Source organism: Sapajus apella, unplaced genomic scaffold, assembly GCF_009761245.1.
Source record: "Sapajus apella isolate SASKATOON/1434 unplaced genomic scaffold, GSC_monkey_1.0 scaffold48, whole genome shotgun sequence".
In the NCBI taxonomy this organism is placed as follows: Eukaryota; Metazoa; Chordata; class Mammalia; order Primates; family Cebidae; genus Sapajus; species Sapajus apella.
Genome location: NW_022436988.1, coordinates 18,125,379 through 18,139,547, shown reverse-complemented (window position 1 = coordinate 18,139,547; position 14,169 = coordinate 18,125,379). Strand labels below are relative to the sequence as shown.

The window sequence follows — 14,169 nt, the reverse complement described above, 5'->3', positions numbered from 1 at the left end:
CTGGTCAACATGGTGAAACCCCGTCTCTACTAAAAATACAAAAAAGTAGCTGGGCATGGTGGTGCGTGCCTGTAATCCCAGTTACTCAGGAGGCTGAGGCAGGAGAATTGCCTGAACCCAGGAGGCGGAGGTTGCGGTGAGCCGAGACCGCGCCTTTCCACTCCAGCCTGGGAAAAATGAGTAAAACCCCGTAAAAAAAAAAAAAAAAAAAAAAAAAAAAGAAAAGATGCTGGTCCCGACTCCCAGAGATTCCAGTTTCATTCACCTAGGATGGGGCCTCAGCACAGGGTTTTTAAAAAGTTCCCCAGGTGACTGAGTCATGGCCAGGAAGCACTGCCTCAAGTACCACATTCCTAGCCACAGCTGTGGCCCCCTGTACAGGTTTCTCTCTCACTCCTAGCGGCTCCTCAGGAGTCATGGGCCATTTGCTTTAAGAGAAGAGAGATCTGATTTACCTTGGTCAACAAACTCCTCTGACTCAACTGGAGATGTCAGGTTCTAGGGATATGACAGCACTGTTTGTTCAGCGAATGTACAGAAAAATTCGGTTTCCATGACAGACACTCCTGCAGCCCAGACAAACAATTATTTCCTCATCTGAAATACAGGGGGGAAATAATCCACTGGAGAATAGGATGGTTTTGAATTATAATTATAAATTAGTCTACTAACAAAAGAAGTCATGTTTAATATATGAGAGGACAACTCTGGGCCAAGGTTCATTTTTTTAATAGTTGAAGCATCATGCTGAGTGAAAAATGAAACTGACATGGAATAATCACAAACCATTTATCTCATGGGGTTTGGCAATAGAAAAATTAATCTATTGCTGATAAGAGGGGCCCACCAAAAGGATACCACACACTATGGGTCACACGCACCCAAGCATATATCCTGAAAGCTCCTCTAATTCCGTAGAAAGACACACAACTGGTGTGATCCCATTAAAGAGATATATAATACAGCTGAAGCAACCTCCCACCACCCCCCCCATCCACAACCCACTTCCTTAATGATAAAACAGCCCCTCATTTTATTGGTCTTACTGAGTCACAAAGAGGACTTCAATAAATATCTGCTGAGTGCCCACTACAGTGGGTATAACCAGCATACCATGTTAATGCTACAGAGGATGCAATGATCAGCAAGCCAGGGTCACTGCCTTCTAGGATGAACCAGCCAGGGAAGTGAGACACACCCCCAGGGGCATCTTCCTGGCCCCCTCACTCCTTCCTTCCCTCATTTGTCTCTTCTGAGAGCTACCTAAGCTAACTTGGATCCCTCCACTGTGGTTTAAGAGCCAGAGTCACGGCCACTCTCTCTCTCATCACAGATATGCTCCCTGGTGCCAGAACTACTTAGCAGGTGGGAACTCTGCAAAGGCAAACACTCAGAACCAACACGGTAATAATGAGAGTTCTATCTTTTCCCGATTTCTTGGTGAAGGCTGTGACTGAGCTAGTGAAGAGTGGCTTTGGTTAAAGGCCTCCAAGGAAAGAGCTTTCAGTTTTGTTCTTTCAGACATATGACTAGATGAGATGTTACTGAAAACATGCACCTGCTTGGATATTATTAGATCTCGAGCAAAGAAATGAGCTAAAACTGTGTATTAGGCTTCGCACGATTTTTTTTTTTTTGAGATGGAGTCTTGCTGTGTTACCCAGGGTTGGAGTGCAACAGCATGATCTCAGCCCACTGCAACCTCCGCCTCCCGGATTCAAGTAATTCTTCTGCTTCAGCCTCAGGAGTAGCTGGGATTACAGGTGCCTGTCACCATGCCCAGCTTATTTTTGTATCTTTGTAGAGATGGGGTTTCACCATGTTGGCCAGACTGGTCTTGAACTCCTGACCTTGTGATCCTCCCATCTTGGCCTCCCAAAGTGCTGGGATTACAGGCGTGAGCCACCGTGCCCAACCTAGTAGGCTCTTAATCCCTACTCTCTCCATGATTGCTGGATTTGACTCTATAGTTGAAAATGGTCAATCTTCCTGATGGAGACTCTCAGGTGAAGGCAGCATTCCCATCTCAAAATGGCTCGCACAACTGCAACAAATGGTAGGAGGCCGTGATTCTTGATGGAGGAAAAAGAGCATTACCTGGGTATTTTCCTGAAGCTTACAAGAAAGCCTACTGGCCTAGACCTCTAGATCCTTCTCTCATGGCTACATAGCTTGCTCAGCTCCTCAGGGTATGACTGAAGGTAGCCAGACTGGTTTATCCTAACATATGCACCAGAACACAAGCACTGCAGGAGCTGCTCTTCAAAGGGAGGGAGGAGGATCAGGTTTAAGGTTTGGTTCTGCCACTCACACATGACCTTGGACACCAGCCCTCGCTGGGCTTGGCTTTTCCCATCTGTCTGCTCTGGAAGACAGAGCAGGGTACTGTAGTAATTTTCTTCAACTTTGGAGAGGAGGCTAATGCCTGAGAGAGGGTGCCCCAAACACCAACCTCTTAGGTTCTGATGTGTTTTTTTTTTTTTTGAGACAGTGTTTCACTCTCGTTACCCCGGCTGGAGTGCAATGGCACGATCTCGGCTCACCGCAACCTCCGCCTCCTGGGTTCAGGCAATTCTCCTGCCTCAACCTCCTCAGTAGCTGGGATTACAGGCACATGCCACCATGCCCAGCTAATGTTTTTGTATTTTTAGTAGAGATGGGGTTTCACCATGTTGACCAGGATGGTCCCGATCTCTTGATCTCGTGATCCACCCGCCTGGGCCTCCCAAAGTGCTGGGATTACAGGCTTGAGCCACCGCGCCCAGCCTGATGTGTTTATATTGTCACTGAGGGATGTGCATCATATTTCTTATATGCAGCTGAAGGGGGAAAAATTTCGACTCATTTGACTACATGGCCAAGAACCCTCAAGCAGTCTAATGCACTATGATTCCAGTTATCTTGGGAGGCTACACATCTATTCAGACATGCTTCTCTAGCTCAAAATACTTCTGTAATTCTTTGGAAATTCCCTTCAAAGGATATACTTTTGAATACCCTAAATGGTAAAAATCCTGCTCACTTTAGGATGGATTTCATTTTAATAAACAGCTGAAAATCAAATCCAAGTGTTCTCAATAAATTGTGTGATCAAATTGAGTAATCACAATTTTGATCAAAAGTACAGTGTGATTCATGTAAAAGTCCTATTAAGCAAAGACTGGAAGGAATTGGGGACTGTTTTAACTTGTATAAGGATAATTGACTTAAGAGTAAATATTCGTTTTTAAAGGTTCCCTTTTGTTTTAAAGTTGAATTATTAAATGGGTTAGATAAGTTATTAAATTTAACTGGAATTTTTTTTTAAAGACTGATTTTAATAACATGTAAACTGATGCCAAAGGGTGATTATTTTGAAAGGGATATATATTTTTTTGGAAGAATAAAATTCAAGTATATGTAGGAAAAAAAAAAAAAAAAAAAAAAAAAAAAAGCTGCAGATATTACATTTTCTTTTTTCTTTTTTGTTCCTTTTCTTTTCCAAGTAGATAATCCCAGCAAAAGCTATTACTTTATCATCAAGTGGTACCTTAATGTTCCTAAGAAAAACAGCCACATGTTTTAAGAACTGCAGCCTCCAATAGGTACAATCAATGTACCAACTCTTGATTTATGAACAGTCTTGAGGCAAAATTTTAAATGGCTCACAGCTGACCATACAAAGAATCTTATCTGTAGGAGGCAGGCCACCCTCAAAACCAGGGAATTATCCCAAGGTATCTGAGGATGCTCATGGGAGCCACTTCTCCTAGAAAGTTGATCTGGAACTACTGCAAACCAAAAGACCCTGTAAATGAGTTATTTAACAAATCCAAATAAAACATTTTCTTAATAGCTTTTACATACAAAAGGTGTCATCCAGAGACTGCCCTGGTTTATTTACATCTTCAAAATATAAACAAAATCAGCCGGGCCACGGTGGCTCACGCCTGTAATCCCAGCACTTTGGGAGGCCAAGGCGGGCAGATTACCTGAAGTCAGGAGTTCGAGACCAGCCTGGCCAACATGGAGAAACCACGTCTCTACTAAAAATACAACAAAATTAGCTGGGCATTGTAGCAGTTGCCTGTAATCCTAGCTACTCCAGGAGGCTGATTCAAGAGAATCACTTGAACCCAGGAGTCAGGGGTTGCAGTGAGCCGAGATCGGGCCATTGCACTCCAGCCTGGGTGACAGAGTGGGACTCCATTTCAAATAAACAAACAAACAAAATGTAAACATTCTATTTTCATCCAACTTAAAGTCCACACTGCTAAAAGAAAGTGGCCACTGATGTAAGAAAATGGCAGGCCAGGCGCAGTGGCTCATGCCTGTAATCCCAGCACTTTGGGAGGCTGAGGCAGGCAGATCACAAGATCAGGAGTTCAAGACCAGCCTAACCAATATAGTGAAATCCCGTCTCTACTAAAAATACAAAAATTAGCTGGGCATGGTGGCGTGTGCCTATACAGAGGCATACAGCTACTCGGGAGGCTGAGGCAGAAGAACCGCTTGAACCCGGGAGGCGCAGGTTGCAGTGAGCTGAGATCACACCATGGCACTTCAACCTGGGAGACAGAGCAAGACTCCATCTCAAAAAAAAAAGAAAGAAAAGAAAATGGCATACTTTAAAGCGATTATCATAAAAACAATTTAAGGTTGGTTCTGTGTTTTTTAAAAGATTCAACATTGCTTAGAGGCTGGGGGAGAGGGCCGTAAAAGAATACATACAATCAGCAAATTTCAATTCTAGGAATCTATCCCAAGGAAATAACTAAGCAGTTCAGACTCATTCAAGAGTTTAGCAACAAGAAAGTTAATTATATTATTTATACTAATGAAAATAAAAACAGCTGGGCATGGTGGCACGTGCCTGTAGTCCCAGCTACTCAGGAGGCTGAGGTGGGAGGATCACTTGAGCCCAGGAGTTCTGGGCTGCAGTGTGCTATGCCGATTGGGTGTCCGCACTAAGTTCAGCATCAATATGGTGACCTCCTGGGAGCGGTGGACCACCAGGTTGCCTAAGGAGGGGTGAACTGGCCCAGGTCGGAAACGGAGCAGGTCAAAACTCCCATGCTGATCAGTAGTGGGATCGCACCTGTGAACAGCCACTGCACTCCAGCCCGAGCAACATAGCAAGACCCTGTCTCTTAAAAAAGAAAGAAGAAAAACATATCTGTGTAGTGAAAAAAACTTAAAAAAATAAAATAAAAACAGCCTCCATAACTAAATACTTGAGTGGGCAAATTATGGCACATCCACTCCATTCAGAGGAATACTATGCAGCCAATAAGAATAATGTTGCAGAATTAAGTTTATTGACATAGATCTCTATGTTCCAGTGTAGGGAAGAAAAATATTATCTTTACACATATGCACCGATAAAAAGCATATGGAAGAATATATGTCAAGATATCGGTAGATTAGTCATTAGAGAAATGCAAATCAAAAGTATGAGTTACCACATCCACCAGGATGGCTAAAGTTAAAAAGATAAATAATAACAAGTATTGGTGAAGGTATAGAGACACTGTAACCCTCCAACATTGCAGGTAGAAATATAAAATGGTGCAGCTGCCTTGAAAAACAGGCAGTTCCTTGAAAGGTTAAACAGTTACCATATAACCGAGAAATCTCATTTCTAGATATATGCTCAAGAAGAGTGAAAATAAATGTTGATTCAAAAATTTGTATATAAATGTTCATAGCAGAATTATTAATAGCCCCAAAGCAGAAACAATCCAAACGTCCCTCAAAGGATGGATGATACAGTTTGTCCCTGTGTCCCCACCCAAATCTCATCTTGTAGCTCCCATAATTGCCATGTGTTGTGGAAGACACAGTGGGAGATAACTGAATCATGGGGGTGGGTCTTTCCTGTGCTGTTCTCATGATAGTGAATAAGTCTCACGAGATCTGATGGTTTTAAAAATGGGAGGCTCCCTGCACAGGCTCTCTTTGCCTACTGCTATCCATGTAAGTAAGATGTGACTTGCTCCTCCTTGCCTGCTGTCATGATTGTGAGGCCTCCCAGCCACGTGGAACTTTAAGTCCATTTAACCTATTTCTTTTGTAAATTGGTCAGTCTTGGGTATGTCTTTAACAGCAGCATGAAAATGGACTAATCAACGGATAAATAGAATGTGATATATTCATATAATGGATTATTCAGCAAGAAAATGGAGCAAAGTACTGACACATGCTATTATACAACATGGATGAACCTTAGGAACATGATGCGAAGCTAAAGAAGCCAGTTACGGCCGGGCGCGGTGGCTCAAGCCTTTAATCCCAGCACCGTGGGAGGCCGAAGCGGGTGGATCACGAGGTCAAGAGATCGAGACCATCCTGGTCAACATGGTGAAACCCCGTCTCTACTAAAAATACAAAAAATCAGCTGGGCATGGTGGCGTGTGCCTGTAATCCCAGCTACTCAGGAGGCTGAGGCAGGAGAATTGCCTGAACCCAGGAGGCGGAGGTTGCGGTGAGCCGAGATCGTGCCATTGCACTCCAGCCTGGGTAACAAGAGTGAAACTCCGTCTCAGAAAAAAAAAAAAAAAAAAAAGAAGCCAGTTACAAAAGACCATATGATGTATGATTCCATTTATATAAGATGTCCAGAATAGGCAGATTTTATAGAGACAGAAAGTAGATTTGTGGTTGCCAAGGTCTAGGAAGTTTGGGGGGAAATGGTGAGTAACAGCTAATAGGTATGAAGTTTCTTTCTGGGATGATGAAAGTATTCTAAAATGGACTGTGGTGATGACTGCAGAATTCTGTGACTATACTAAAACCTACTGAATCGAACACCTTAAATGGGTGAATTGTGATGCTAGGTGAAATATATCTCAATAAAATTGTTTAAAATGTTCATAGAGGTAATGTTTGGAAAATAAGATAATAGAAGGCTTGTTTTTTGTTTTTTTAATTTAGGCTTATCTATCTTTTCTAACTTTTCTACAATGAATATGATTACTTTGAGGTAATCCCTCAAAAAATATCTTCCCCTGTCATCATACAGAAAGTACTAAACACACAAATTAATTGAAAAAATGGAAATACGCCTTTCCTTATAATCCCAATGGCCTCAGCAAGGTGACTGGCAGGCAAAGCACGGCTTATTGCTACATCAACCCTGATCATTTATAACCCTAGTCCCCGACCAAAGGCTGGGCACAGAAGCTCAATGTGTTTTGTTTTTTTGTGGTTTTTTTGAGATGGAGTCTCGTTCTGTTGCCCAGGTTGCAGTGCAGTGGTGTGATCTTGGCTCACTGCAACCTCCACCTCCCAGGTTCAAGTGATTCTCCTGCCTCAGCCTCCTGAGTAGCGGGGATTACAGGCTCATGCCACTGTACCTGGCTAATTTTTGTATTTTTAGTAGAGATGGGGCTTTGCCATGTTAGCCAGGCTGGTCTCAAGTACCTGACCTCAAGTGATCTGCCCACCTTGGCCTCCTAAAGTGCTGGGATTACAGGTGTAAGCCACCGCACCCAGCCAAGAATTTCAATGTTTTTTGCATGGACGATGGTTTACTAAGGTGCTACTAAAGCAACAAATGTAATAGTGTACTCAGAACATTTCCTATTGGGTTATAGGAGACATTCTGCAGTGAAAAAAGTGAAAAAAAAAATAGAGAACATTGTATTTTTATACTGTTGTATTTGCTGTATGTTTGTACATGAGCAAGGATCATAAGATAATCAGAAGTGATATAGAGACTGTCAAAAACCAGTTGTGTTGCTCTAACGCAGGGAAGTTTGAAACCAAACATGCGATACAGGTAAAGATAGGAGAAAAAAAAAACAGTTTCTGGGAAATATTTCCAACCAGTATGTTTATAATTCACAAACTATGATTCACCAGTCCTATTTTTTAAGCCAGCATCACACTCTAATCATATTCCTAGGTTACAAGCCCAGAGTTATTTGTGCATAATAAAAACTGAATCCATTAAGATGATACATTAGGCTTTTCTTCCCCATACATCTCTTTTGGGAGAACATTTGATTATAAAACCTACACAATATTGAACCTACATATTACTTTGGATCCCGAAACCAAAGAGGTTTCCTATGAAAGTGAAACAGTTATCCAAGGATTCTTTCAACTGAAAAATGGCACCCAAATCTGGGGCAGGCAAACAATGAAATGCTCAGACCCATGCAAGTGGTACTATTCCATCCAGACATTAAGAAAATTTTAAGCAACTCACTGGATTTATGTTCAGAAATATGGTCTATTGTTGAACTCTCTTTGCTACATTACTGCAGAAGGCTGAGTAGGCAGGCAAGTTAATGAAACAATACACATGTGCACAACTACAGTTTAATTTCATGATCGGCAGCCCTGATAACAGACTCAATGAAACATTCTACTTATGGCCTCAGTATAAACAGCTTGATATCGCCTATTAGGATAATTAATGCAAGTGATCACCGTCAGAATAAATGATAAGCAAAGACATTTCTAGTTAAGACTCATCTATCAGATTACAGTGTTCTGTACACCTATGATCCTCAGTTCTCTGACTTTTTAAAAACCTCCCTCTAAAACCAAAATATTGGCTAAAAGAAATTTGATATATTATAGCTTTAAAAAAAAAGGTACTTTGCCTCACATTGTACTGATTTCTTTGATAATTGAGAGATGTGACACCTAAACACCCTAGAATGAGGACTGCTGACAGTGATGATGTAACATTAACCAACTCTCTGAGCAAGATAGAGGTCTAGGAAGAAAGGAGAAACTCACGGACTAAATAAGCACATTCTGGATTAACAAAAGACAGCCTCAAGTGCTTAATAATACCAATGTTACTGCGTTTTGGATCTGGTAGCCTAAAGTCTCAACTCATAATGAGTCAATGTCTGGTTCCGTAAGACAAACACTGAAAGAAAATCACAGTATTGCCTCCAATGCAATAGTTACTCCATCAATCAAAAAGAAATATTATCAAAAGCTATTTCTTGCAGAAGCATAGTATAACATTCAAAACATGATGACTTAGAGTAAAAAGCATCTTTGGAGGGTAAAGAGAATTTACATTTATTATCTATTAATAGATAATAAATAAGAAGTAAAATAACAGCTGGGTACAGTGGCTCACCCCTATGATCCCAGCACTTTGGAAGGCCGACACAGGGCCTCCAAATTACCTGAGGTCAGGAGTTTGATACCAGCCTGGCCAACATGGTGAAACCCGTCTCTACTAAAAATACAAAAATTAGGACAGGCAAGGTGGCTCACACCTGTAATCCCAGCACTTTGGGAGGCTGAGGTGGGAGGATCACCTGAGGTCGGGAGTTCGAGGCCAGCTTGACCTACGTGGAGAAACCCCGTTTCTAAAAAATAAATAAATAAAATTAATTTAAAATAAAAACACAAAAATTAGCCAGGTGTGGTGGCGGGCGCCTGTCATCCCAGCTACTCAGGAGGCCAAGGCAGGAGAATCACTTGACCCCAGGAGGTAGAGGTTGCAGTGAGCCAAGACTGCACCACTACACTTCAGCCTGGGCAATAAGAGCAAAGAAACTCCATCTCAAAAAAAAAAAAGTAAAATAACATGCCTAAGGCACAGCTAGCAAGTGACCAGTTAGAACTCAGATTTGTCTGATTTTATACCCATTGCATTCTGCACAACATCACTGTTGCCTGGTTTTAAATGAAACTTTGCTATGAGTTTCATTTACAATTTAAAAATAATAATTCTTACTAGGTTTGGGGGTGAAAACTATTAGGAGAAAATTCTAGGAGTGAAATTCTGACCTTCCTTTCTTTTTTTTTTTGAGATGGAGTCTCGCTCTCTCTGTCACCCAGGCTGGAGCGCAGAAGCTCCATCTCTGCTCACTGCAACCTCCACCTCCAGGGTTCAGGTGATTCTCCTGCCTCAGCCTCCCCAGTAGCCGGGATTACAGGCCTATGCTAACAAGTCCGGCTACTGTTTTTTTTTTTTTTTTTTTTTTAGTAGAGACCAGGTTTCACCACTTTGGCCAGGCTGGTGTCGAACTCCTGACCTCAAGTGATCGACCCGCCTCAGACTCCCAAAGTGCTAGGATTACAGTCGTGAGCCACAGTGCCTGGCCTGACCTTTCACCTAAATAGTAGTTACACTAAACTATAACCTTTTGATAAGGGTCTAGACTATTTTACCCTTAACTCTGAGAAGTTTGGATTTCTAAATACAAATTGGAAATATTTACACGAACTGAAACTATATAGTTTCAACTAAAGCTAAATCATTGTTTTTTGGCTCTTTAGCCTAAGTTATTCAATAATCAAACACTAGAATCCAATGAAAAAGTAGCAAAAGGAAATATGTGGCAAAGGAAACACCTATCCCTGGATGATATGAAATGATCGAATTCCATGTCAAACATTTGGTCATTCTACTTATACCCTCACTTATGAATAGATGCCAGGCAGTAGTTAACCAATCCAAGGTGAGGTGCTCAAGTTCAAAACCTGACCTTAGTTGTAAAAGTGGGGTTTTTATTTGAAAGAAAAACTTCCACAAGTTCTATTATAAATCAAGTGTCTACAAATGTTCCTTTATTAAAAATAAAAACTGAATTTGAAAAAGGCGACCTTATTTATTTACTTCGTCTGCTTCCAAATTCTTGTTACTCCAAGAGTACAGACGGTTATTTACCTAAAATCCAAAACCTCCAAAGTGTTCACGCGGTGGCTGGCACGCAGGCACACACATGTCAATGCTCTACTGGGGCACTTGGTACATGATATCCCTATTAAAGAGTACACAGTACCTTTAAAGAGGTCATTAAACAGAACACTGACAAGTTTGCCATGCCCACATCCTGAACAATACATTTTGTAAAAACGCTCGCTAATTTAGGTTCTTCCAACCAGAAGGAAAAAAAAAAGCCAAGTCTCCCACAAAATGTCCTCCTCAAATACACAGTTGAGTGAAGGTCATAAATAGTTAAATGAGCGTAAACCAGGCCCTATCATTCATCTCCTCCTGAAAAAGATGAAAAGACATTTCTGACGGCCCCAGGTGCTCTCCCACAAGGAGACAGTCTTTCATTTGAGACTGTGAAGCGGCCTCACCTCGAACCCATGCGTGATCTTGCAACAGTGCAATTCCCACGGCTCCACTTGCTCAAGGAAGTCTCGGTGCACAGAAAAAAGCCTACAGTCTCCCAATACCAAGAAACCAGCAGGGCAAGTGGCAGAAGCCAGCCCTCGGGTGAGAGTCCTTACCCCCTGTTGCATACGTTCCCCAAAGTTTTCTAATTTTTAAAAAGTTCCAACAAGGATTCGCAGCGCAGGACAGACCCCTCCCTGGATCCCAGCGCCCTTTCCGCTCCTCCGGCGGCCCCAGCCAGGCAGCGCCGGCGCCCACCCTCGAGGAGGAGGGTCCCCCGCAGGTGGACGGCCTCCCCAGGCCGGGGACTTCCGGGACTCCCAGGTGCCGTCCAGGGCGACACAAAGTTGCGCCGGAGCCCGCGGGGTCCCGGGAGCCACTGCCCGTGACAGCCGCGCTGGCCCGGGAGGCTCCTCGGGCGGCGGACGCGTCGGTGGGGCCGCGACTCCAGTCAGGGAAGCGCTCCCGGCCCGGTGCCTCCTCCTACGCCCGGCCCGAGCCTCCCCCGGCGGGGCGCACGGGGCCTCTGGCCACCACCGCGTTCCCGGCTCGGACTCCAGCCCCGGCGGCCGGCGCGTCGCTGCCCCGGCCCCGACCCGGCCGGCGCGAGCTGTCCTCCACCCCACGCTCCCCGGTCACTTACCCCGAGGCTGGGCAGCAGCAGTGTCAGCAGCAGCAGCAGCAGCCGCCGCCGCCGGACCGGCATGGCGGGGACTCGGCCCTGGCTCCGGGGGCGGTACGGACGGAGGACGGGGCGGGGGCGCCGCGACGACAGCGCGGTGGTTGACCGAGCCTCAGCGGACGCAGAGCTGACTAGGCGGCGGCGGCACCCCCATTCCCGGCCCTATAAGCGCCGGGCGCCACCGCTTCTTCCGGTCGGGGCGGGGTTGGGGGCGGGAAAGAGGCGGGGCCAATATGGGGGCGTGTCCGGGGTCGAGAGGAGGGCGTGTCCGGGGCGGGGATGTGGGAGGGACTGGTTCGGGGCGGGGCCGAAGGCGGTGCTGGCATCTGGCTGGCTTCGCTCCTGAAGGCCGCAGCGGCTGTAAAGGTCCAGGCCTTGGCGTCTAGCGTCTGGGTTACTGGGTGATCGAGGCGCGAAGCTTATATGTGGCTGGGAGAGACTGGCAATGCCCCCACCAGGCGGTCCCATTAACCCCGCCGAGGGACCTGCGGGGTCAGACTTCATTGATTTGAAAAGGGCAGGATGCGGGCGGTCCCGGGTGCCCAAAAGTGGAATCATCCGCGAGGTTTACTGAGGCGACCTTCGGGGCAAGGGTTTCAGCAGCTGCCGGGGACTTGCAGCCAACACGGCGCAGCTGCCCCGCGTGGCAGTCGCAGGGTTCACAGCCCTAGTGTCCTCCAGCTGTGCCTCGTCTCCTCCAGGGCCCCCTTCTTCCTTTTCCTTGCCCTCAGGAATTCCCCTCAAGTCATGTCCAACAGCCATCAGTTCCCTTTGGAGTGAACCACAGCCAAGTCACTCACCAAAAATTATAAGGAGGCAACCATTTCGGCCACTTGTGTCACATGTGTTGACGTGACACGTGTGGATGTGAAGCTGGAGATAGCCTGGGTCACAATTCGTTGGAGGGAGTGTGTGGGTTGAGGCCTCCTGCAGGGTCTGTGTGAGGGTGTAGACTACTAATTAAAGAACTCTGCCGCTGTTTGGTAACTGGCAATGGCCTCCACTGAGAGGAACATGGAGAGGGAGGACATGTCTTTTGCAAGGAAAGAGAGTAAACTGAGATTTGGAGCCCAAGGAAAGGTATCGAACTTATCCTAGGAGAAAAAGAAAACAGGGATATGAAATTCTCGAATTTTTCCTGACTTACTCGTTTCAGAGCCTAAGATCTGTGATAATTCGAAAGAGAAGAATAAGCAACTCTAGACAAAACAACAAAGTAGTAGTGGGGGACCGGCCAAATGTCCAGTCCATGTGCATTGTGGTCCATCCTAGCCAACTAAAACAGACAAAAATGAGAGCAAGCCCAAATCCTGCAAATAGAGCTTCCCACTCCTAACCCCATAAGCCTGGATTACAATTAAGGGACTAATCCTACCACATGTTGGAGACCCCAACACACCTCTGTAAGAGTGGGAAGAATCTTGGCAACTGTGAAAACAGTAGAGACATTTTGAAAAGTGTTGCCTGCATGTCTAAATGCAAACAGAGGTTTGGGATTGGGCAGAGAGATGTACTGAGAGGCCCAGCATTTCTGAGCAGTGTAGCCAGGCATCCAGGGAGGAGCCTACAACCCTGAAACTTGGAGGAGCTCTTTCTTTTTTCTTTTCTTTTTTTTTTTTTTTTGAGACAGAGTTTCACTCTTGTTACCCAGGCTGGAGTGCAATGGCGCGATCTCGGCTCACCGCAACCTCCGCCTCCTAGGTTCTGGCAATTCTCCTGCCTCAGCCTCCTGAGTAGCTGGGATTACAGGCACGCGCCACCATGCCCAGCTAATTTTTTTTGTAGTTTTAGTAGAGACGGGGTTTCACCATGTTAACCAGGATGGTATCGATCTCTTGACCTCGTGATCCACCTGCCTTGGCCTCCCAAAGTTCTGGGATTACAGGCGTGAGCCACTGCGCCCGGCTGGAGCTCTTTATTTCTAGAACTTTTATCTTTTCTTTTCAGAGATGAGGTCTCACCGTGTTGCACAGGCTGCTCTTGAACTCCTGGGCTGAAGAGATCCTCCCCAGTAACTGGGACTACAGGTGTGCCCCATAACACCTGGCTTGGGAGGAGCCCTTTAATGATTACCTGTCCAGTTTGCCAGCTGTCAACAGCATCTGTTAGACCCTGTATACTTGCATTACAAGAGAAGCTTGATTGAAAAATGTCACATTCTTTTTTTTTTGAGACGGAGTTTCGCTCTTGTTACCCAGGCTGGAGTGCAATGGCGCGATCTCGGCTCACCGCAACCTCCGTCTCCTGGGTTCAGGCAATTCTCCTGCCTCAGCCTCCTGAGTAGCTGGGATTACAGGCACACGCCACCATGCCCAGCTAATTTTTTGTATCTCTAGTAAACACAGGGTTTCACCATATTGGCCAGGATGGTCTCGATCTCTTGACCTCGTGATCCACCCGCCTC

General features: G+C 45.2%; 1 protein-coding gene across 1 annotated transcript in view; it reads right to left on the bottom strand.

The window, feature by feature from the left end:
* Positions 1-11,923, bottom strand: part of ERN1 (endoplasmic reticulum to nucleus signaling 1) — a 94,570-nt gene extending 82,647 nt beyond the window's left edge. Inside the window, exon 1 of the mRNA XM_032241985.1 lies at positions 11,727-11,923. Coding sequence (XP_032097876.1) covers positions 11,727-11,789 — 63 coding nt within the window. The 5' untranslated portion in view covers positions 11,790-11,923. The remainder of the gene's footprint in view (positions 1-11,726) is intronic.
* Positions 11,924-14,169: the final 2,246 nt, after the last annotated feature.